Source organism: Oreochromis niloticus, linkage group LG10 (genome assembly GCF_001858045.2).
Source record: "Oreochromis niloticus isolate F11D_XX linkage group LG10, O_niloticus_UMD_NMBU, whole genome shotgun sequence".
In the NCBI taxonomy this organism is placed as follows: domain Eukaryota; kingdom Metazoa; phylum Chordata; class Actinopteri; order Cichliformes; family Cichlidae; genus Oreochromis; species Oreochromis niloticus.
The window spans coordinates 13,837,681-13,861,982 of NC_031975.2; the positions used below are offsets into that span (position 1 = coordinate 13,837,681).

Consider the following 24,302-nt stretch of genomic DNA (forward strand, 5'->3'; position numbering starts at 1 on the left):
CTGGAATCCAAAATCTAGGCAGAAAGTAGAATGACGCTCATTTCCGTCCATTGTAAGGGCTGAAAGTGACTCACATGATCCAAGTGGAGGTGTTAAAAAAAAAAAACTCAAAGTCGTTTTCTGTTCCTTCTTATTGATAGTTCACACGTCTGTCCTAGGAGTGAAGTATTTCCCCTGCAACTGCGGCAGCTTTAAAGCCTGCAACCCCGCCCCTTCGCACTATCACGGGAATCTAGACTGAAAGCTGGATGTGAAAAAAAAGTTTGGAGGTCTCGCAGAAACCACTCTTCTCCTACCAGCTTCCATTTATGCGTTTATTCTTTTACTTTGGGAGGTTTTCGGCTGAGACTTTGCGTCAGACCTGGGTGTCCTCCTGACTGTTTTTCCCGGCTGAGATTTCTCCGACTTATTTTTTTCCTCTGCAGGAATACAGAGAGAGGGGGGGAAACGGTCTGGCTGCTTAAAGGTATGTGGGAGGCATGTTGTCCACCGCTGAGACTGAGTTTGCTCTGAGATCCGTGCTTTAAAATGCGCTCTTTCGACTTCTTTACAGAATGATTGGTAATCTGTTCACATCTGATTGACTTCCGAGACATTAGAGATTGGAAAAGACTCACAACGACGCAAAAGTTCAAATGGGGTGGTGTTGGTGGTTATTGGGGAGGGGGGGTTTGGTGGGCAAAAAGTGTAAACAAATCCGATCATAACTCCAGCACTTTGACGGATTTAGTCTCAGCGAGCCCGGTGGGGGTTTTTCTCTCCTTGTTTGTTTACGTTATTTCACTTTTTCGACAGATTTGTTTCGACAGCAAACTTTTGGCGACATGGACGCGCACCGTGGCGCGCCTCCGGCCGGGCAGCAGATCGTGCACGTCCGCGGGGACTCGCAGACGGAGCTGGAGGCCCTCTTCACGGCGGTGATGAACCCCAACGCGGCCAAACAGCCTTCATCTCTCCCCATGAGGATGAGAAAGCTGCCGGACTCCTTCTTCAGACAGCCGGATCCCCGGGGCCACTCCAGACAAGTACTAAAAACAGCCGCTGTTCTCTCACCATGCGGGCTTACAGAGCAGACTCTGCATTACACTCTTACACTCATGGCAAATCACAGCTGTGCAGTGACCACAGTGATGCAAAGCGATCCAAAAAACCTGCAGTCCGACAGAGCGGGGACACGACTTGTTCTGTATGAGCAGGCAGGAAGGGGGGTGAATACTTTAGAAACACACGGAGCTGATGCATTACATTCTGATCCTTTAGGTTATTTTTGATTAATGGTTTCATCTATAAGACGCCACAGTGGGGAAAATTCTCTGGTTTCACTGGAAAGACTAAAGGTTAGATGTACAGCTGAGTAAGGTTAATTGAAATGTATATATGCATACTGTTTTTACATGCAAAACAAATATTAGAAATTAAAAAAAAAGTAAAAATGGAGCGGTTTTGTGGGTAAATAACAGCTTCACATGTACGTTTTATAAGACCTGGGGAATCTTGTTGCTTTCCTTCCTGCTTCCACATGGGTGGTAAATGGTTGCAGCTCTGGGTTTAAAGGGAAGCTGTTTACTTTAACAGAATTTATTGTGCAAAAACACCAAACACTTCCTGCTGCTTCCATCTTCCTGCTGCTTTCATCTGTTTATCTAAGTGTCAAAACGAGACGTCTTAGAAATGTCAGCCAGCTATCGCAGACTGCCGCTTCGTAATACAAGCGTAAAATATTGCTCTTGAAAAAAAGAAGGGTTCGAAACAGTGTCTGTCCTGACTGACTGTCTTACTGAGGTTATTGGATTGTTTTCCATTTTTCTCATCGCTGAATGCCTGCCGAGTTCAGTATTTTGTGTTGAGACTCTAAGAAGATGATATGAGTTGACTGATGATTGTATGATTCCTACTCTTACAGAGATAGTTTTAACCTGTTGTGTTAGCTGTCTTATATTTGTAGTCCTTCTGGCCACAGTAAACAGTTCAGCTGTGTTGCAAAATGATGCACGGCTCCCTATGTCTGACAGGCTTGACATTTTTAGGTTTATGCAAAAGTGGCTGCTTTTTTAGATTGTAAGTTACACTGCAAAATTATCAAAGGTAGGAATTTACCAACTTTTAATGTATAAGTTAACGAGGATTTCACTTTAACACTGTATGCATAAAACCTTAAATGACTGTATCTGTTAAAGATTCACCTTGTTTTTGTATATTTAAGGTGTTCAGATATGTTCTTAACTCTACTATGTTAGTTAGCTGGAGGTGGCAGGAGTGAAGATGCTAATATTTTCTTTGGGAGTGACCAGGATGGAGAAGATTAGAAATGAGTGGAGAAATGGAGACAAAGTTAGAGAGGCAAGGCTGAGATGTTGGAGATGGAGCTGCCAGGCAGGAGGAAAAGAGGAAGTTTGTAGATGCATTGAAGGAGGAGATGCAGAGGGCTGGTGTGACAGAGGAACAGGGTGAGATGGAGCAGCTTTAAGAAGATTGTTATATGTTATAAAGGTATTGGTGAGATTCACAGAAACCGCGGGGAGAAACATGATTTTCTTGTGACTACAAAGCACCTATCTGTTTCACAGATGTCTTTATCATTTAAAATTGCATAACACTGATTTATTTCACAATCATCAGTCATACCTCCTTAAACGGTTTCTTATATTTGTAGATGTGACTCAAACATGAGAGTTCTTGCAGTGTGTCAGACTTGATCAGCAGTAACTTCTGGACAACTGTGTGGAAAGTAAAACTAATAATGTGCACAGCACTGCTTAGCACTTGAGTTTGAACATGACCGGTTTAAATCTTCTTCCTCTTAGTGCTCACTCTGGTTTCCTTCCAGATCTTGTTGTCCATCCGGTCGGTTTATGTTTGTGATTGCCGTTTGTGGTTTCGTGACAGAGTTGTTAACCCTGCTTGTTTCTCGTCAGGCCAGTTCAGATGGAGGTGTGTGCGGCTCCCAGGCTCCTCATCACGTCCGCGCCCATTCCTCCCCTGCTTCCCTTCCTGTCAACTCCCTCTCCACTCAAGCAGCAGATGTAGCAGCAACACCAATCATACCCGATGACATGCCACTCCCCCGAGGTTGGGAAATGGCCAAAACACCGACTGGCCAGCGTTACTTCCTCAAGTAAGGTTAACCTCCAGTTTATCTGTGTTCCATCTCTCATGCTCTGCAGTTATTAGAAAGGTTCCTGTGTAGGAGGAGCCCCGTTCGTCTTGTTCCAGTCCTCTCTGTTGTGCATTGGCACTCATCCTGTGTTGCAACAAGTGGTTTTCACAATTTTCCAAATCTCAAGGTGGCATCTTATAAGAGTTTGATCACACTGATTGTTCAAGTGATTAATTTACAGTCACATTTGCTGCACTTTTGCTTGACAGCTGCCTGTAAAAAATATGATCAAAATCATCAATAGTAGTTCAGGTTACGTGGATCAACAAACTGACCAATTTCAGAGGTAATTATATTTGCACCACGAAACGTTTCTTTAGATTTTTCACTAGATTTTTTTCCTGCAACAGAAAGCAGTGCAAACAATCTGATAAAAAGTGATGGGAAACAGTGAGGAGAGGCATGCAGGAGTGCTGATGTAACCAAGGCCTGAAACAAATTAGCTGCATGCAGCCAGAAAATGTTCCGACTAGTTTTGCAACCAGTGCGGTTGTAACTTCACAGGAGCACATGGCCTGGCAGCTGACACTCCTGACAAAGGTCATTGTAGTTTGCAGCAGCACGAATGTTGTCATTTGTCTGTGTGAATGTGATTGTGCGAGTGTGTGAGCGTCTGGTCGTACAGGTAAAGCAGGTCCAGGGCTCCTTATCCAGCAGGTTACAGTAGTTTAACAGTCACAGATACGTTTAGACTTGTTGTGTTTTTTCAGTCACCTGGATAAGACAACCACTTGGCATGACCCTCGCCTGGCACAGCTTCAGTCAGCTGCGGCTCAGCATCCCATCTCTGGCCCTCCGGTCCATGCCCACTCCCTCAGCAACCCAGCACCTACAACGCAACCACAAAACATCAATCCAGAGAAAGGTATCACTCTGCTAGCTCCTACAAACCTCAGCTCGCCGTCCAGTTTCTTTGAAAAGCACAGACCTGCTTCTGATAATAACTCCGCCTCCGGTGGATCAGGTCTTTGCTGGGTGGGATTTCTTTATCCTTTCGGTGGCTCTGGTGATTTTGGTGGGAGAAAAATCACAAAGATGGGACTCTTGGATTTCATCCGAGTGAAATCAGGAGTTTTCCTTACTTAGATGCAGGTTTTCCAGTTAATTGGACCGTCTTATCTTTAAATAAATTAAAATCTAAAGGTCAGTTCACCCAAATTGCAATTATTTATATATTTTCTTTTGCTTTTTTTGACGGGGCAAATGACAGACTGACTGTAAATGTGCGTGGAGACAGCATGGGGGACTGCATGAAACAAAGTACACGGCCAGACTTTAACCAGGCTGTGTTTTGATGCAGCTGCACAATAAGAGATTTCTGTGTACATTCTTACATTTATGTGTCAGAAAATGATAAAAAATCAACCGGTCTTAAAATTAGTTAAATACAACGTCAGATGAACAACAACAACAACACATGACATATTACATCATGTCACTGTTTTTTGTTTTGTTTTTTTTTTAAAAACGTCAAATGCAGAAGTAGTGTGTGGGGGAAAAAGCTAAGTAGTCCCTGACTGTTTCCTTTGGAAATTCCAGGTGAAGTAATAGCAAATGCACTTGATTAATTGATCAACACCATGTTTGAGCACCTATGAGTGAGTGTTTATTTAACAAAGACAACCACAATGATCTTAGAGAAGCCGCTGTTTCTGGCCATCGATCTGGAAGGGATTATAAGGTTATATAAGGTCTTCATTGTACAGTGAGAATTATTCACACGTGGAAAATATTCAAGACAGTTGCCAGTCTTCTCAGGAGTGGATGTCCCAACAATGGTCAGATTACGCAACGCTCAGAGAAACCGCAACAAAAAGAGCTGCGTATCAGACTTGGCAGGCTTCAGTTGGTTGTTAAATGTTAAAGGTCATGGCATTACAGTTAGAAAAAGACTGAACAGGTAAGGCTTGTTTGGAAAGGTTGCCAGGAGAAAGCCTGCATGGCTCGGCTTTGCCAAGGTGGATCTGGACAAACCAAAAGACTTCTGGAACAATGTCCTTTGGACAGGCGAGACCAAAGTAGAGATGTTTGTCCGTGATGCACAATCACATTTCACAAAAGCCAAACACATCAGCACAAACGCCTCACATTAACCGTCAAGTACGGCGGTGGAGGTGTGATGATTTGGGCTCATTTTACAGCCACAGAACTACAAACTCCTCTGTATATCAGCCTATTCTAGACTCGAATGTGTTACTTCAGCATTGTGTCAGTGGGTCAGACTTCCTCCACAGTGACCACTGGTAAACTCAACAGTAAAATGTTCTTGCTGCTAAAGGTTATTCTTCAATCGGCTGAATCATACGTAGATGCTCACACACTGCTTCTGCATTTGCTTTTGTTTTTATTAGATAAATAATTTGTGTAATAAATATGTCATGTTGTTGTTTATCTGAAGTTGAAGTTAAATAATTTAAGAAACCACTAAGAATTTTATTATCATGTCCTGATACGTGAAACCTAAAATTGTGGGGGATGTACTTTCTTTTTACTATGATTTGTTTTGAAAGTTTAAAAGAAAAAAAAAAAGTTTAACTTTAAATTTATTTTTGCTTATTTAATTTTCTGAATGTAACTTGACCGTGCAACAGCCTGCTGCGTTCAGTGAGAAAGACCTTAAAATCAAAAATTAAAGTCCTCCAGATGCTCCTCTCCAAAAGACAGACGTGATTATTGAAGCGACATCAGTATTGATTCAATAATCACCAGTGTAGATGATCAGTGATTGTTAAAGCAGATTAGAATAACATAATCTGCCTTAAAATTGGTTACAGTATGTCAGCTTGTTTCTCCTTTTAATCATGAAGTTAAAAATTGTATAAGAAACTGTTCATATACAGTAATTGGTCAGAATCCCTTTTGTTCCTGTTTAAAAACCTGCTATGTGGTCTCTAGAATTTCCAATGGTGATGGTGCTTTTGTAAAGAGGACTTCTATATTTTTCTGTTGTAATTTGGGTGAACAAAAGCATTTTTAAAAGGAAAGAAAAAAGAAAATTGTGCAGTCCTTTTCTGTCTCACCACCCCGGGACAGTGGACAGTAGTCACCTCCCCAATGTCTTAAACGCACTGCATTCAGCGAGAATTCACACAGATTAGAGTATTTTTCCTTCACAGGAAACACTGTAAGTATTTACCCTCTAACCTTCACTTCTATCCATAAAATCTTTACAAACTAGAGACAACACAGAAATTAAAGGACGTGGGCCAGATTCTACTCTTTTTTTTTTTTTTTTTTCCTCTCAGTACTCCATGCTCTCCATCTACCATTTGCCTTCTCACTGTGTACTTTCACTGCTGTTCAGGTCCACTGCCTGAAGGCTGGGAGCAGGCTGTGACTGCAGATGGAGAGATGTACTACATCGATCACATAAATAAGACCACCACATGGGTCGACCCGCGTCTAGGTAGCACACTATCAAATTTGTGTCTCCTAAATTGACAATTCTTGTTTGTCAATGAGAACTATTTTGTTCCAGTGTCCACCATCACAAGTTGCTTTGTGGCAGCCATAAAAAAATTTTAAAAAGAAAGATCGCAAAGTTTTGAAAAGTTTTCCTCATAACTGTAAATGCTAAAATGTTGTGAAAAATATACAGGTAATTCTCAAAAAGCATCCCTTCCTGTCGTTTTCTGTGTTACAGCTCAGAAGATGAACCCCAGCATCCTCGGCATGGCAATGCAGCAAAGTCAGGAAAAGGACAGGCTCAGATGCAAGCAAGGCATCCCTCAGCAAATCCCACCACAGGTCAGGGGTCAAACTGCGCCCAAACTCTTGCGCTTCATTTTAAATTGCACAGTTGTGTCCATAAGCTGCTGCATAGATAACCTTTTTTAGCTTACCTAGTGGTCCTATGCTGTATATCAAACAGGAAATTAGACCATAATGAAGTTTTAGTTTTTTGCAGTGTTCAGTTTGAGTGTAACAAATTCATGCAAGTAGGTGTGTGCGTCTTGCGTTTCAGGATGTAGGAGGAAGGAGCCAGATGCCCGGCGGGATGGACCACGACAGGAGCGCACAGACACTCATCCCGTCTCTGGATGTCAGGATCAGAGCATCAAACCACGAACCTACACTTAATGGGTGAGTGGTGATCATTGAAGTCATGGGTGTTGACTCATAAGAAATTTAGAAATGTTTACCCCCGGCAAAAAAAATCATTAACTTGATCTTCACAGCATAACAAAAGCCTTTTAAATGTCAGGGAAATCAATCTGTCCAGTGAAACGTAAACCATCGAAATTCCATGTCCACTAAGTGGGAAGCCAACAAAAAGCCCCCCCCTTTAAAAAAACAAAAGAAACGGGTGGTTTATCCCTACTGACTGAGTTTTCTGTAGTTTTTTTTGGGTGGTGGTGTTGTTTCTGATGGTACTGTGAGATGGTAGAGCTCCAGTCAGGTTTCACCGGAGTACGTCACACCACAAGAACCGCCTCAGAGTGTGGAAAAGATATGAAGAGATACAAGGAGAGCTGGACAGTGCCCTAGAAGGTCTTCAACCCAACAGCAGCACTGGTACGAGGAGGAGCGCTCCCAAAGCCCTACAGAATGACCTCTAGCTGGGTGACCTCGGGGCCCAACATCCTTTAGTGGGCCCTGTGCTCACAGCTTAACATTGCAGCCAATCCAGGATTGGCAATCACTAATCCCAGAAGATGTATAGCATTATAACCGTCATGCATGCTCTACATGAACCTGCTCTCATCTATGAAGAAAACAGGCACCAGTGGTGGACCTGCCAGTCTGGTAAATGCCCTCTTCAACTCTGTGTGTGTGAGGCTTGTTTCCTGGTAGCTCCACCAAACTCTTGAGACTGTACTAGGAGACATAGCAGACCTTCTTGCAACTCCACATATGGATATCCCATGCTGAATGAGCCAACAAGGACACTAACAAAAACCAAAACTACAGAAAAATCCATCAGAAGGGGCAACGAGAGAGCGAAGATCTGTGGTCACCACCTGCAAACAAATATTACATAAATTAATATTTCTAGAAGGCAGTGCCAGTTCAGTCACCAGAAAAAGATGTTGTGCCTGTAATCTCTTTAAAGTCTGTGAGCCGAGATGCTAAAACAAGGTAACTGTGGTTTGCATGTTTCTTTGTGCAGCGCTCACTCTCGCAATGAGAGCACTGACAGCGGTCTGAGCGTCAGCAGCCTACCCCGCACGACGGACCACATGCTGAGCTCTGTGGAGCACATGGACACTGGTAATGTACCTAAACACACAACATCCACGACACAAAAACACAGACTTGGGTTTCTGTGGTGGGGAAATGAGGCTTTTGATTAATCATCCGTCCACACTCTAGCTAAACCAAATTAATGATTAACATAGTGTAAAGATCTTATCCTGCCATCCTTTGTTTTTAGTTGGGGTTATTTTGTGAGAGTAAATGTGTCACAACTTAAGCCACTGACAGTGAAACTGAAATTCAGTGCAGTTTGAAATCTTTTGAACCTTTTGTTGATTTAAAGCAACATCTTTCTGATTCGTTCAGGTGACTCGGAGCCTCCCTCGATGGCCTTGCAGGACTCGATGCCCGTGCTCCCGATGTCCGAGGGCGAGGAGCTGATGCCCTGTATCCCAGAGGGTCTGAGTTCAGACCTGCTGATGGACATGGAGACCGTTCTCTCCGGCTCGCACATGGACAGAGACAGCCTGCTCACCTGGCTATAGACACGACCAGCCACTGGTCCAAATGTAATTTGGCATCAAATTTCCATAACGTGACTGAGAATTCTGGTGGATTTTTGGCTCCAAAGGTGGTACAGAACAACATTACAGAGAGAATATGCTACCGTTGTGTGATGGATAACCTAACACTACTCACATCCTGAGGAAGAAGGTGGTAAGCTGCTGGTATTTTACTCTTTTTGGCCCTGGTTTTAAAGAGAAGCACGACAGAACATCCATGTTTTCATTTTTCTAATAACACTCCTTTCTTTTTAGTCCGTACTTGGTAGCTGGTTTGTAACAAACTTTTAAAGTGCCCCTGTTTATACTCATTTACAGGCTCAGAATATTATTTTAAATGTTTACTAGAAAAATCTATAAATGATTTTTTTTTAATGCTGTTTTTCTCAAACTGTACATTTAAAAATGCTTTGTTATTTACACTCCTGTCTCTTTAAGATGGTCACTAAAAGGCTGCTCTGTTTGGTTGGTTGAAATGACAAAAGCAAGGAAACACTGAGGTTATGAAGTTAACAGGTATTTTAACAGTCTAAGAGGCATTGGGTGGAAGCAGAAAAGCATTATTCACATTAGGATTAAATTCAATAGTTTATTATTTTCTCTCACAGAGAGCATTTTGCATGTAATTAAGGCTAAAATCACAGCACTCCTATAGTTTTTAACTTATGTTAATGATGTTTCTGTCGAATAACTCTAACGTTAGGTACATTTAAAATTACCAACTCTGTTGGTGATATAATGGTGGCCTGCATCTGGATTTAACTAGTTCCTCATGTTTGCTTTTGGGCTCTGCAAAACTGCCAAGTGGGTAATATGTGTTACATAGTGAGTTAGATGAGTAACGGAGGAAAAGCCTGAACTGCTTAGAAAGCCCCTCAAACTGTTAAGCAATATTATGAAGTCCAGTACATGGTGTGGCATGCAAAAATTAATTTTAAAAAACTTTAACCACAAGGTGGCAGCATTTTACAACAAAATTTTACAGTAGTTGTCCACACAACAAAATGAAGTTTTTCTGCCACTTGAAAGAAAGAAAGAAAGAAAGAAAGAAAGAAATTGCAGATCTAAGTTGAAATTTATCTCAAAATTTAGATTTTTAAATTGTCTTAAAGTTCCAAGTTAAGTTAAAATTTTGAGATACTTCCTAAAAATTTTAATTATGTTTAATCAACTACAAAAAACTGTGCCATTAACAAGCCTTTATACACCCAGAAATACATTCTTTTATGTGCTTTTTAAAATATTTTGTGTTACTGTCCAGACATATGAACTTTAATGTTTCTTTTTTTTTTTTAAATTAGACCCAAATTATTAGGCTCAATATGATAGCAGCATGAATTCTGTACACAAGACACACTAACACTAACTTATAGCATGTTTGAACATCTCATGCTGAACTCAGCAGATTAGCTCACACAGATTAGAGACTACACTGACCCAGTGCACCATCTTGTGGTTCAAAGTGGTATTACACAAGAGTACAGGCCAGCCCTATTTACTCTACAGCTGATATCATGTTTGCAACACACAGACATCATTGCTACAATAAGATCCTTTTAACATTCACAAAAATAACAACAGCATATTAGGGGTACTTTAAAAAACAGAGTGAATTCACAAAAAGAGCATTTTAAAAGAATACAAGTGGTACAGAAGCGATATGACGCTTGGTTACACACACACACACACACACACACACACACACATTTAGTGGGTTACTATGTCAAAACAGCCTCTAAATTCAGGTTTTTAAATGTACATGAGTGCTAAAAACAACAACAAAACATTCCTAGCAAGGGTCAGAACTAAGCAATCAAACTCAATAACTAACACTAGGTGGGTTATACCTGACTAAAGAGCCCTGCTGAAAAGCTACCACTGTTCTGGTTTAGGGACTTGATGCACTCATTTGGTGTGACTCTATAGAATTTGGCATGAATGACGATGTTAAAAGGAGTCGCATTTACTTCCAAACCTTAAAAACAGTCGTTTGAAATCCTCACAAGCAGAAGTATTAAAACTTTGTCTAAAGACCTGACAATTCAAAGCCTGCCATTAAATAAAAATCATAAAAAGAGCTACAGAGTGATGCCACCATACAAAGGAGTCTTAGTTTGAAGACTAAAACTAGAATATAGTCTGCTTTCAGGAGTCCTCCTCACACAGAGAGGAACTGTTACAGAGAACATCTTCAGTGAATGACCTCATGATCAGTGTAACACAATGTCTCACAATACAGGATTTTCCCCCGACAAATGGTAATCCTGACTCATCTGGTGATTTGATGAACTTTATTAACTAATTAGCCCATCTCTGTTCTAAAAAGAAACTCTGATGTAAAATCTGTGCATACACAGTTACTAACATACAGGTTTTACTTGTCTTGTTGCCATGTTAGGTTGCATTTTATTCCCGTGATTTTGTGCACACAGAACTGGATTGAAACTTCACAAGTATGTGCTAGAGGTTTGTTATACTGGATTGCGTAGCGTGTGGCTGCTTTGTCCACTCCTTTTCTTTGTGGGGTTTTTTTTTTTTTTGGTAACATAAATTAAATCATCTGCCAGCATTCCTCCAGCTTTGATAATTAAACTGGTTTATTCCCTTTTTTGGTTTGAGGCGATACTAATAATTCTCCTTGTATAACATCAAAGCACCACCTCCACATGGAAAAACATGCAAGCCAAGTTCGAACTTCTCAACTGCAAATCAGCTACAGTTTTTATCATTGTTGCTTATTTTTCAGATGCACTTTTCTACTATTTCAGGCATCCAGTGTTACCCAAATTGCAAATGCATCAAAATTAAACTGGAGGATGTCAAAGGCTATTTGTGCTTTTCTCATATTCAATGAAATGATAAGTCATGTGTCTGATTTACATTATATTCTTTTCAGAATATCTTGTAGAAGATGCAGTCTTTCATTTGGGCTCGTTGTTTATTAACCGGTAAAATTTAATTTTAACTAATAATCATTACAGCTAACTGCGACAACTAACCTGTTTCACAGTCTACAGCTACAGCAGTTTTGCATGGATAGGAATGCATTAGATGCCTGGAATAGTAGGAAAAATACAATATTATCATAAAGAAATAATCTTTTTTTAGTGGTAATAAGATATTGATTTGCTGCCACACTGTAGAGTTATAATTGTTTGTGGCTCAAGCGAAAAGTGTCGTGCTTCAGCATAAATCAAAGATCCTGTTGTGACTTCTCCAAAAAGAAAAATACTAAATGCGGATGCTGTGTTCGTAGTATATATTTTACTCTAACTGAAAATGCTATCTGAAGTTGCAATGCAGGAGGCAAGCATCAGCAGGGGAGCAGTTTAATTCTCCCTTATTAGTAAAGCTATGTAAGAAGTGTATAATCTGTTTTTGTTTTTGTTTTTTATCTGCTCGGTTGTTTCTGCAGTGTGTGTTTATATATTTTATCTAAAGTTGAAGCTTTTAATTGTTGGTGAAAGCATTTCTTCTAACCAGCATTGTTAAATATATCTATTAGTATACATTATAGAGTAAAAAGGTATAATTAACCCTCCCCCACAGTCAACGTTTTGTGATATTTCCTAAATTTAAGTACCAAACTTACTGAGCGGCTTACTGCTCGTACACATAGTGCAACACACTACCTAGCCTAATATTTATCTGAGGATGCATGACACTTGCTATGTATGTTACATATAATGACTTTTGTTATCCTATTTACAGAAAGTTCAAAAGCGATCAGACTTATTTTATACCTTTTTATGCATGCGATTTATATAAATGTTCTTTGTAATCATTTTAAAGGAGTTTCTGTTTAACAAACTTTTACGTACCCCTAAATAAAAACATTGTTTCTTGTGATGTGCTGAGTTTGTATTGTACTTTTTTTTTTTTTGTTTGTTTGTTTCTTTTGCTTTGCCTCGTCTACAAAACCGCTTGACAATTTATGATAACAAACAAAATACTCTCCCTTACAGTTCTGAGGTTTTTACGTATTAAAAAACAATAAATTTACCAGGTCCTTAGCAGGTGTTTAAAATTAAACACAACCTCAAAGGAGCAGTAATAAATGATATGTTCCATTTGTTTCATTAACAAAAAATGAGCCAAAATGCAGAAGTAGTCCTGAAAAACCTTTTGCTTCCTTAGGAATTAAGAGGGTATGAAATTCACTGGATTAACTGATCATCAGCAGGTGTGGGCACCTTTGTTTCTTGTTTTCAGTAGCACCCAATTCCTATGATTGTCCCAGAGCACATTTTGAACAACACCATGGGCATTTCAGATTTCACGCAGGTGGCTAGTTGTTACACTCTGGAAATGAAGTGAAAGTGAGTGTTATTAACCCTCTGGGGTTGTATAAGCGGTTATAAATCATTTTGTAATGACAGTATGAAAAAAAAAGAGAAAAACAACCCCTCTTTCCTATTGGTGGAAAAATGTACCATGTCGACCAATTTAAAAAAATGAAAGGCAACATGTGGGATTTGGTTGTTTAGGAAGAGGGGAAAGGTTTGGGAGTGACGGCAGCAACACAGAGAGACAACACAGTGAAAGATTTGTGACGTTTAGCGTGGAGTGTATAGTTAGTGTGTTGTGTTGTCTTGTGTAGTTAGTGTATTCGTGGTTTCGTTTTTGTGTGTCAGTAAGACACTAATAAATGTCAAAATGGTTTTAGGTCTGTGGTGTTCTCCTCTGTCTTGTGGCAGACAAACATGTTTTTTTTCACTGGCAAAAATAATTTGTGGGGCATCTTATTGTGACACCTGTTTGTGCTCTCATTTTAGTTATACTAGTATTTTTAAATGGTTGTACAAAAAAAAAAAAAAAAAACGGCAGATGGCTGCATTTTTAGATAAATAATTGTATATAACTTTGTTTACAAAATGTGTGCATAAGTTTTCATAATTTACCATTTATCATTGCATTTCAAGTTATGAAAATAATTTGCTAACTATTACTAGGATTTTATGTTTTTTGTGTGGTTTCAGATCAGTTGGGCTAATACAGTATGTCAATGGAAAAAAAAAAAAAACTAAATTCAGACATGTGAGATGGAGCTGAAAAGAATGATACCAAGCAAGGCAAAATAAAATTAAATAAATAAATAAACAAAACAATTTGAAGGTAAAAATACAAATGTAAAATCAAAAGTAGTCAAAAATGACCGATTATACCCTGGACCTCAGAAGGTTAACTCAAAAAAATCATGGAAAATTAGGTTTGAATTGTTGTTCATGATTTGTGCAGATTTCTGACATTTTGTGTAAAATTACATATGTAACAATCTGATTTTTTTTCTAACAAAAACAGTGTGAAACTTAAGTTAGAATTGTTTTTTGACATGTATTTGTAAATGAACCGCCCAATGTTGTGGAGCTTTCTGGATTTTATATTTATTGGGCTACATTTTTACTTATTATACAGGCTATATGGTACATAAAATCTAAATTCACACGTGATATGTAACTGAAATGTTTAATTATGTGGGCTACAGAAAATAATTAAGTTATAGACTATATTTACCACCCAATTTGATTTCCATGCCATCCTCATGCCACCATAAGAAAATGTCTCTAAGTCCGCCCCTGCTGATATGTGAAACATTGGAGTTGACAAAGGGTTTTGTTTCATTAATGGCAACCCATTCCACTTCATAACAACTGGCAACACAGATGTTATCTGTCATCCAACCCACAGCCATTGTGCATGCTCCCCTTGTGCTTACATGGGTGGGCACTCCAGCTTCTTCCTACAGCCTAAAGAGGTGTGTGTGTGTGTGTGTGTGTGTGTGTGTGTGTGTGTGTGTGTGTTTGTTTGTGTGTGTGTGAGAGAGCGAGAGAGCGAGAGAGAGAGACAGAATGTATGAAAGATTGCCTAACTGGCAACATGTACAGGATGTTAAATACAATAAAAAGATTGGAATACATTTTTTTTAAATGTATAAATACTTAAATTGTGATTTTAAGCTGCTTGATCACTCAGTAATTGAACCAAGACCACTGTCAAGCGTACTTGCTTTCTCTCAGTACCTTTAGACAGCATTTAGGGCTGTCTCGATTCTCGGTACATTAATGTGTTAAGCAAATTTCCCCCGAGGGGGGATTTGCAGAACAGTGAAACCTTTATTCATACTGAAATTTTAAATTATTCAGAAAAACAAAGACTTAAAAACAAAGGGTTTTAAGCAGGACGTGTGGGGAGGGCAATTACCTGAATTTTGCCGTTGAAGGGAAACTTTTGACGAAATTTTAAGAATTTCACGCTGTCCATTGTGACTTGTGGGGGCGTGGCGTGAAGGGAAAGCCCGAACTACATGCATTCAGTCATTCACGGGTTTAAAATGATTCACTGCATCGAAACGACTGCCTTGTGTTCATCAAGCCCTCTATGTAAGTACCTTATTTAATGGGATTTTTAAAAATGATTTTTATTTTAATTTAATTTAATAATCCTAAAAGTGACAGGATTTAAACTTGTCAGACTGTTGTTGGATTACGAATTTCCTGTAAATGTAAGAACATTTCTATATTTTTAATTCATCCACGAAGTCTTACATAAAAGATGAGTAGTATTAATGAGTTAGCTCATGTAATGTGGCTCTTTTGGTGTTGTTTAATGTGAGCTGACACAAATAAACTGATTACTGTAGGGTCTGTTAGTGTATCAGCTATATATTTTTAGTGGATTTTATCAGTGAAAAACGAGCGAGAACATTTTTGACAGAAAACATGCCGATTTTATAGTTTGTAATCCATCCAACGTGGCGACCTTTGGGACCCCAAGCAAGACTTTCGGATGTAGGGACTTACCTGTGGGAAATCTTATCGATTCATTCATATTTTGGTTCGTTTTAACCGGAAGTAAACTCGTGGGGGCGTGACCAGAATTTTCGGGACTTTCCGAGCATATTGGGAAGCGGTGAGTTAGCACATCAGTGGAAAGGACATGCCACGCCACGTTGCTAATAATGTACCGTCTGACGTTTTGCGTCATGGACATCAGCTAGTTTATATTTCCCTTCCTCAATGTTGTGGCCCCGCGCGTTAACGAAGCGGAAAGTCTGACTGCAATTCATGTTAGCAACCGTTAGCATTAGCAAGCTAACGCCCGTTGCAAAGCTTATGTCATATCTTTCTGTAGCTGCTTGCTAACCGTGCGTTTTGGTTCATGCTTTGATTGTGCGAAAAAAATGTAAATAAACCAAGTGCCCTCCTAACGTGACATATTAATTATTAGGACACATTAAATGGCTAAGACAGGAACCATGTTGCGTAATTACAGACAGCTGGTGTGGAAAGTACCAGGCGGAAATACCGTACCTGTCACTTCAGTTTACAGCAAGGATTGTCCCTTTTCTCCTCCAAGAATGAGAGTCCACGTTTCAATGCGGGCTCTCCTTGTGAATCTTTCGCACTTTCAGTTTTGATTTATTAAGAAGTCAGTATCAGGTGGGTTATAGGATCGCTCCACCGATTTTTCACATGAAGGTCAGTAGATTTGTCACAAGGTCTAGCTGCCATTTGTTGTGTAATGGTTTTGCTCCGAAACAGCTCTCGAAAGTGACAGGAATCGATCCTAATTTTATGTTTTAAATATATCACTTTGGAGACTTAAGCTTTAGCATCAAAACAGTTTATGGACGTTTGTTTCTGTGTAATATTGTATCAATTGAACCTGCAAGATTTTCACCGCTGAAATGGCCATGAAACATAACTACAGCATGTCTTATGTATGTTTTTTCTTGTCATCTACAGGTTCTGCTGATATAAAGCAGGTACTCGTGTTACCCCTGGAGGATTAATTTTTTTTTAATTGTTTTGTTTCTATTGAATTATGAATCCTTAGACACCCCCAAAAGGGATGTCCAAGATGGGGGGAGGGGTTTGAGAGCACAAATTCCTTGGTCTTGGGGTGTGTGTGTGTGTGTGTGTGTGTGTGTGTGTGTGTGTGTATACAGGAAGTGCAGAATTATTAGGCAAATGAGTATTTTGTCCACATCATCCTCTTCATGCATGTTGTCTTACTCCAAGCTGTATAGGCTCGAAAGCCCACTACCAATTAAGCATATTAGGTGATGTGCATCTCTGTAATGAGAAGGGGTGTGGTCTAATGACATCAACACCCTATATCAGGTGTGCATAATTATTAGGCAACTTCCTTTCCTTTGGCAAAATGGGTCAAAAGAAGGACTTGACAGGCTCAGAAAAGTCAAAAATAGTGAGATATCTTGCACAGGGATGCAGCAGTCTTAAAATTGCAAAGCTTCTGAACCGTGATCATCGAACAGTCAAGCGTTTCATTCAAAATAGTCAACAGGGTCGCAAGAAGCGTGTGGAAAAACCAAGGCGCAAAATAACTGCCCATGAACTGAGAAAAGTCAAGGATGCAGCTGCCAAGATGCCACTTTCCACCAGTTTGGCCATATTTCAGAGCTGCAACATCACTGGAGTGTCCAAAAGCACAAGGTGTGCAATACTCAGAGACATGGCCAAGGTAAGAAAGGCTGAAAGACGACCACCACTGAACAAGACACACAAGCTGAAACGTCAAGACTGGGCCAAGAAAAACAAACTAAAAACTACTTCCAAAAACATTCAGCTTTGATATTAATGTGTTTTTTGGGTTCATTGAGAACATGGTTGTTGTTCAATAATAAAATTCCTCAAAAATACAACTTGCCTAATAATTCTGCACTCCCTGTATACATCTGCTAGAGGCAAATTTTTAACATGTTTGTTCACATAACCATATGCTATATGTTTGAGTTGGAGCGGTTCGATGGTATGTCAGATATGTGTTTCCTAAGTGTGCATAACGATCCTGGGTGATGTCATGTTTACCCGTGCATTTTACTCACGCTGTGTCATTACTGCAGAGGATGGATTTTGTTTGACGTTCATCTGTGTTAACTGTGGCTAAGAGAGAGATGCTGACATTTAGGCAGTTAAATGTTCAGGTGTGCTTCTTTGCTAGGCATAGGTAATATGGATGCAAGTAAAGATTGCATTATGGTTGAGGTGAAACTAAGGTCTTGTTTCTTTGCACAAGAGCTCTTAAGCTTTAATTATCTTGATCTAGCTAAGCGTTCCCTCCTCTTTTGCATCCTTAGCCATTCGTCTGCTTACCTCTTCGGCATTACTGAGTGTTTGTGTGAGAGAGCAAGACCTTGGGTTTTCTCAAACCCCTCTCCCTCAGAGGGACATCTCTTTTTCCTTATCTACTGCACTAAATTCCCAAAATGGAAACTCTTCTTCAGCTCAAAAACAATCAGTTTTTAATGGGTCTGTTTCGCAATGGGCCTCCACCTGAACTGCAATATGATAACTCCTCAGGTATATATATATATTTTTTTTAATTCATTTGAATTTATTTGTAGCTCACCTTCGAAACTCAACCAACTTGTTTTTATCCTCTAGAGCTCTTCCGCATCTCGACCTTTGCTCGCTTCCCAACATCTGCCGTCACCGAACGAAGTCTGGCGAGAGCAGGTTGGTTCTACACCGGCGTGGGTGACCGCGTGCAGTGTTTCAGATGTAATGTGACAGCTGAGGGCTGGCAGCCCGGCGACTGTCCAACAGAGAAACACCGACAGCTCTCTCCTTCCTGCTCCTTCATCCAGAGCCTCCCATCTACAGCCAACCTCCTCTCCTCTTCTCATTCCGCCTTCTCCCCTCTCCGCATTGTCCCAGCGATACCAGTAAGATCATCAATGCATGCTTCTTCAAATAAGAGTTATTACCACTCAAATTTTGGAGTCACTTAGAAATGGCTTTTTTCAGACATTCGACACCTGTGGTCTAGAGCAGGGGTAGGGAACTCCAGGCCTCGAGAGGCGGTGTCCTACAGGTTTTACATGTCCTTGATCCAACACAGCTGATTTAAATGGCTAAATTAGCTCCTCAACATGCCTTGAAGTTCTCCAGAGGCCTGGTAATGAACTAATCATTTGATTCAGGTGTGGTAGCTCTAAAACCTGCAGGACACGGCTCTCGAGGACTAACGTTCCCTATCCCTGGTCTAGAGGATCATCCTTTGTGGATTTGATCAGTCTAAAAGTTTTCTATAAATAATAGTAAAGAACTTGCCAGAATATTCTTGATTCAAGAAATTAGTTATTCCATCAGGTAATTTCCAAAAACATTGAGAACTTTAACACCACTCTGTGTACCGCTACTTTCACAAACAAGCTCAGTCAGCCTTTTAGCGGTATCATTTAATGAGACTCTAATGTGGGTGGTACACCATCTTCCACATTTTCCTATTCTAATTAGGGGTAGTTTTTGGTTTTCAGTTGGTGGTAGTGGTACACATTAGAGCAAGAACCTTTGAGGAAGTGGGAATTTTGAGGCTCAGCTGGGCAAAATTATTGTTCTATTATCAGAACAGTTCTCAGCTGTGCAAATATAATTGACAAAGGGTTTTTCTAATGATCAGTCACCTTTTTAACATGATGACTCACAGGTAACACAATGCCTTGTTCAAACACGGATAGATTAGATTAAATTAATCATTTACAAGTGTTATAATCCCTTTGATGTTAGATTAAAGTAAGCGATCTTTTAAAAAAAATTGATCGTTTAAGGTTTTTCTGATTCATTCTGAGATATGTTACAATTCTCTCAATTTCTTTTAAAACTGTTATTCTTAATAGTTCTTCACAGTAAGATTAATAGATTAGATTAGTGCCCAGAGGCACTGAGCTGTCTGAGTAAGTTTTTTTATCTTTTATCTAGCTTTCTGGTCCAGGCCCAGCTACTGCTAACACAGCAGTAAGCCAAGGCGAAGAGCCTGTTGGCTACCTGAATATGGCCTTCTCCGCTCCTCCGCCCTCCAGCCCACTCACCTCCCGAGGTGTTGAGGACATGTCCCACCAGAGACCAACGTGCCACAACCCAACCATGCGCAGAGAGCAAGACCGCCTGGACACCTTCCATTCCTGGACGCTCTCAATCATCATGCCTGCCGAACTCGCCAAAGCTGGCTTCTATTACCTAGGGCAGGGCGATCGAGTGGCCTGCTTCAGTTGTGGAGGACAGGTGTGTGTGTTATGGTAATTGGCCTGTATTTATATAGCGCTTTACTAGTCCCTAAGGACCCCAAAGCGCTTTACATATCCAGTCATCCACCCATTCACACACACATTCACACACTGGTGATGGCAAGCTACATTGTAGCCACAGCCACCCTGGGGCGCACTGAGGTGAGGCTGCCGGACACTGGCGCCACCGGGCCCTCTGACCACCACCAGTAGGCAACGGGTGAAGTGTCTTGCCCAAGGACACAACGACCGAGACTGTCCAAGCCGGGGCTCGAACCGGCAACCTTCCGATTACAAGACGAACTCCCAACTCTTGAGCCACAATCGCCGCGATCGTGTTGTTGTTTGTACTGGGTTTATTCTGCTTAAAGCCCTTTGTTGAAACAGTTAGTTTACAATATAAAAATGTAAGGCAGTGTTATAAAGATGCGCCACATCATTCAGACACCAAACTGAAAACATCCTAACAGAAGTTTGTTTCCCCCCCCCTTTTTTTTCCCTTTGCAGCTAAGTAACTGGGAGCCAGGGGACAGAGCCATATCTGAACACCAGAGGCATTATCCGAACTGTCGCTTTGTCCGAGGTGACAGGGCTGACAACGTGTCGCTAGCTGGTGCAGCAGCAACTGCATCCTTAGCTGCGAATTCCCAGATGTCTTCAGGAGCCACAGTCCTCACCAATGTGTCCAACCCTGCCATGCAGCAGAGTGAGGAGAGGCTGCTCACTTTTGTTAACTGGCCATCACGTATCCCTGTCCGCCCAGAGCAGCTGGCTAAAGCTGGCTTCTACTACGTAGGTACGGATGCTGTCAAAGAGGCACACCTGTTCAGTGACTGTGACTGACTTACCTTCTTTAATTGGCCTGTCGAATTTTTTTTATTGAGAGGTTATGCTACTCATTGGCTGCTGTCTGTAAATAAGGTGCTGTATTCATAGGGTGCTGTGTTCTTCTAAAGTGGCCAAAAAGGCAGTTAATGCTAGTTTCAATATACAAAATTAATATGGATGAAAAATCACATTAATTTGTATGTTTTAGTTCCAAGTCAGACACATGCATATGTAAATCACAGATGAAAAAGTTTCGTTTGACTTTGGTCATTATAAGAAATGCTTACTAGGGGATAATCTTCCTGGAAATTTACTCAGAATCTTTCCTTTACATGAAGTGGTTGTAATGTCGGAGGGTTTTCCTGCTGTTTCTGAGGGAGTTCCACAGAAGTGTTTTTCTTATCGAGTTTCTCTGATTTCACTGGGAAGTCCTCAAATAAAGCATATCAAGGGGGACACCTGGTTATAAACTCAAGTGTCATAACGAAACTAAATGAAGCATCTCAATGTGATGAGATCAGTGCTTTCGAGCTAAAGGTGAAATGAAAGAAGTGAAAAGAAGTTCAGAGTGTGTTTTGGTTTTGTTTTTTTTGTTGTTTTTTTTTTTCCCCCCCATTTCTTAAATTTGCCCAAAGCTACGTACTGAAACTGAAGGCTCTTTGTTTGCCCCTCCTGAAGGTCGTAATGATGACGTCAAGTGTTTCTGTTGCGATGGAGGCCTGCGATGCTGGGAGTCTGGAGATGATCCATGGGTGGAACATGCTAAGTGGTTTCCTCGGTAAGTGCTGCTGTTGTAAAGTCGATTTGTCGTCAGTTTTATCCAGAACACAGTGTGCTGTAGAAAAGCGCTGCTTAGGCAAATGGTATGCGTACCTACGGTGGTTCATGAATGTTTGTACCTCTTTTAACTGCAGGTGTGAATATTTGCTCCAGGAGAAAGGACAAGACTTTGTTCACCAGATCCAAGCTCGATTTCCTCGACTTTTTGAGCAAGTTAGTAAAGACCAACACATCTGAGATTTACTTCAAACGAGTGATTTGGAACGAGTCATTAAAAAAAAATGCTGTTTTCTCCCTTTTTTTCCACAATAGCTTTTAACAAATGGAGACAATAACTCCAGAGAGTTTGTGGATCCACCAGGTGAGTTTGGAAAAATGAAATTCTTTACATTTTTTTTTTAAAGGTTTGTTAAAATCTCCCCAAAAAGAATATTTAAGATAAGAAAAGAATAAACTTTATTGTCCCACATAGGATCTGTAACCAGCAAAATAAGACAAGATAAAAATTAATTTTACCATAATATACTTGCACAACAATATGATTCCAGACCTTTTAAACTGAGCTGAGTCCTTATTTAAAAGTGAAATAGATGTTGGGAGGACTGAGAGCAGTTGAGGGTGATAACTCGCGCTCCAAAGAAAGGATATAGGATCGTTAACAATTTTATGAGTCTGATGAACAAAAATTTTCTAATATTCTGATCGGAGCGACTGGTGCTCTGTTTTCTGTTAAAACTGAAATCCATAAATGTCTGCTTTCTCTTCACTCAGTGGTTCACCTCGGTCCTGGAGAGGAGCGGTCTGAGGATGCCATCATGATGAACACCCCCGTGATAAAGTCTGCTTTAGAGATGGGCTTTGAGCGAAGTCTAGTCAAGCAAACTGTCCAGAGCAAAATCCTGACCAGTGGAGAGAACTACAGGACAGTCCAGGAACTGGTCTCAGACCTGCTAAGTGCAGAAGATCAGAAAAGAGAAGAGGAGCGAGAGATGCTGGCAGAGGCGATGGCATCAGGTGGAGTTGACATTGATACTGTTCTCACGCCCTTAGTTTATGGAAATGTAAAATCAAATCCATTCAGGTGTTCTGTTGCAGTGAAATGATAATATTTCCTTTCCTTTCAGATGGTTTCACCTTTGTGAAGAGACACCAGGCAGCTTTGATCCAACGACTAAAAAGTGTCGAGCCAGTGTTGGAGCATTTAAGAGATCAGAATGTGTTGAGTATGTAAATTTTTAAGCCCTCAAATCTCAACAAACACAATTTTTGTCTGAATTCACATCCATTCTTGGTTAAATAACAAATGAAAATCCCTGAGACTGAATTTTATCAGCGATACCCGAATCATAGAGGGTTACGTTTTACTTTGTGATTGAAAACATGGAGACAAAAGACCTGCACCTGGTGCTGATGGACAAACCTAGAGTCTTTGGTGTCAGGGGCAAGTACTGCTAAAGTACTGCTCTCAGTTTTAAATAACTAAAGGTACAACATAACTCGAGGTGCAACAGTGTAATATTTCATTGCATCTTTTATTTCATCTGTTTAAAGTGTTTCACGTGTGCCCTTCTTTACCTGCAGCTGCTGAGGAGTATAGCGGTCTTCTGGCTCAGACGTCTGCCCAGCAGCAGACTGCCAGGTTGATAGAGCTCATCCTCACAAAAGGAAATGCTGCAGCTGAGGTCTTCCGCAACTGGATCCAGAAAAATGACGTCCACCTGCTCAGAGATCTCATGGGTATGTGTGTAAGCAGGTCAAATATAGACTGGTTTGAACTGGAAACAATGACTGTGATCAAACTGTAGCTCAGTGGTTAAGTACGTGTTGTCTTTTCTGCTTGTAGCTCAGTCGAACGAAGCTGCATCGCCAAGCCAGGATCTTTCAGGTATGTAGCCTTAAGCAGAGCTCACTATCCTGTAAAATTGTTTTGTGTTCAACTCATTTTACTGTTTAAATGCTATCTCTTCATTTACATAATTTCTTTCTCTTTTTTTTAAAAATCGCCTTTTTATTGCAGACCTCCCAATGGAGGAGCAGCTGCGGCGCCTACAGGAGGAGCGTACCTGCAAGGTGTGTATGGATAAAGAGGTCAACATCGTCTTCATCCCCTGTGGACACCTGGTGGTGTGTAAAGAGTGTGCGCCATCACTGCGAAAGTGCCCGATCTGCAGAGGCCTGGTTAAAGGCACAGTTCGAACCTTTCTCTCATAAGCAGGAGGTCCGCTGTCAGTTTTATCATGTAAATCTAATCTATAGGCTACAGTTTATATTTATTGGAAAGGGTGGCAAGGTAATTGCACACCTTTTCTTTTTTTTCTTTTTTTTTTTTCCGACTTGTATGACTCACAAGTTTGTAGATTTGTCTACATAACGAGATAAAAGCTCGCAGACTAACCGTATCTGAAAGTGATGTAGAGTTGTAATGCTCATGCTTTTACTTATACTTTACCGTAAACTTAACAAGTCAGAAAATAGATGAAAACACAATGTTCAGTGCAATCTGTCTACCAATGACATGCTTGAATTTTAATAAAACAATCACTTTCAAAGTTACATCTGTCATTGTGGTCTGTTCATTCATGCAGTGGATGTGGTTGATACTGGGATAAAAAGGCACCTTTCTCTTAAATCATGGTTTCTATGAAGCCTGATGATGATAATTGTTAAACAACAATGATGACTGTAGCAGCATTGCTTTCACTACTGTTGATATATTAATTGTCCTAGTTTGTCAAACATTAACCTGCATGTGCCAAAGAAAGTGTCAGTGCAAGCTGCCCTGTGATAGACGTACCCCCACCATATGTTC

At 40.4% G+C, this 24,302-nt stretch overlaps 2 protein-coding genes and 1 long non-coding RNA gene across 8 annotated transcripts; 2 read left to right on the forward strand and 1 right to left on the reverse strand.

Annotated features, from left to right (window-relative positions):
* Nucleotides 1-202: 202 nt before the first annotated feature.
* LOC100705595 (transcriptional coactivator YAP1) lies at nucleotides 203-12,705 on the forward strand. Of its 2 annotated transcripts, XM_005472195.4 has the most exons (9): nucleotides 203-466; nucleotides 796-1,025; nucleotides 2,916-3,115; nucleotides 3,868-4,022; nucleotides 6,462-6,563; nucleotides 6,801-6,904; nucleotides 7,122-7,240; nucleotides 8,268-8,368; nucleotides 8,660-12,705. In XM_005472195.4, the coding sequence occupies exons 2-9, from the start codon at nucleotides 825-827 to the stop codon at nucleotides 8,836-8,838; spliced, it is 1,161 nt and encodes a 386-aa protein (XP_005472252.1). In that variant the 5' UTR covers nucleotides 203-466; nucleotides 796-824; the 3' UTR covers nucleotides 8,839-12,705. The 2 variants fall into 2 exon arrangements, with proteins under 2 accessions (XP_005472252.1, XP_005472253.1); XM_005472196.4 differs by lacking the exon at nucleotides 6,462-6,563 and having other exon boundaries at nucleotides 214-466.
* On the reverse strand, nucleotides 3,122-18,362 carry LOC112847997 (uncharacterized). Of its 2 annotated transcripts, none has more exons than XR_003221856.1 (3): nucleotides 18,229-18,362; nucleotides 3,872-3,986; nucleotides 3,122-3,370 (listed from the first exon to the last, which is right to left on the reverse strand). It is a non-coding gene; the product is annotated as an uncharacterized LOC112847997 (long non-coding RNA). The 2 variants fall into 2 exon arrangements; XR_003221857.1 differs by lacking the exon at nucleotides 18,229-18,362 and adding an exon at nucleotides 4,086-6,453.
* On the forward strand, nucleotides 15,717-24,046 carry birc2 (baculoviral IAP repeat containing 2). 4 transcript variants are annotated; one of them, XM_005472199.4, is made up of 14 exons: nucleotides 15,717-15,765; nucleotides 16,602-16,621; nucleotides 17,957-18,179; nucleotides 18,264-18,544; nucleotides 19,581-19,883; nucleotides 20,393-20,681; nucleotides 21,392-21,491; nucleotides 21,628-21,706; nucleotides 21,806-21,854; nucleotides 22,265-22,507; nucleotides 22,618-22,716; nucleotides 23,075-23,230; nucleotides 23,337-23,378; nucleotides 23,511-24,046. In XM_005472199.4, exons 3-14 carry the CDS (start codon nucleotides 18,086-18,088, stop codon nucleotides 23,702-23,704), a joined length of 1,929 nt encoding a protein of 642 aa, XP_005472256.1. In that variant the 5' UTR covers nucleotides 15,717-15,765; nucleotides 16,602-16,621; nucleotides 17,957-18,085; the 3' UTR covers nucleotides 23,705-24,046. The 4 variants fall into 4 exon arrangements, with proteins under 4 accessions (XP_005472256.1, XP_005472257.1, XP_005472255.1 ...); XM_005472200.4 differs by lacking the exon at nucleotides 15,717-15,765 and adding an exon at nucleotides 15,783-16,295; XM_005472198.4 differs by lacking the exon at nucleotides 15,717-15,765 and adding an exon at nucleotides 16,191-16,334.
* Nucleotides 24,047-24,302: the final 256 nt, after the last annotated feature.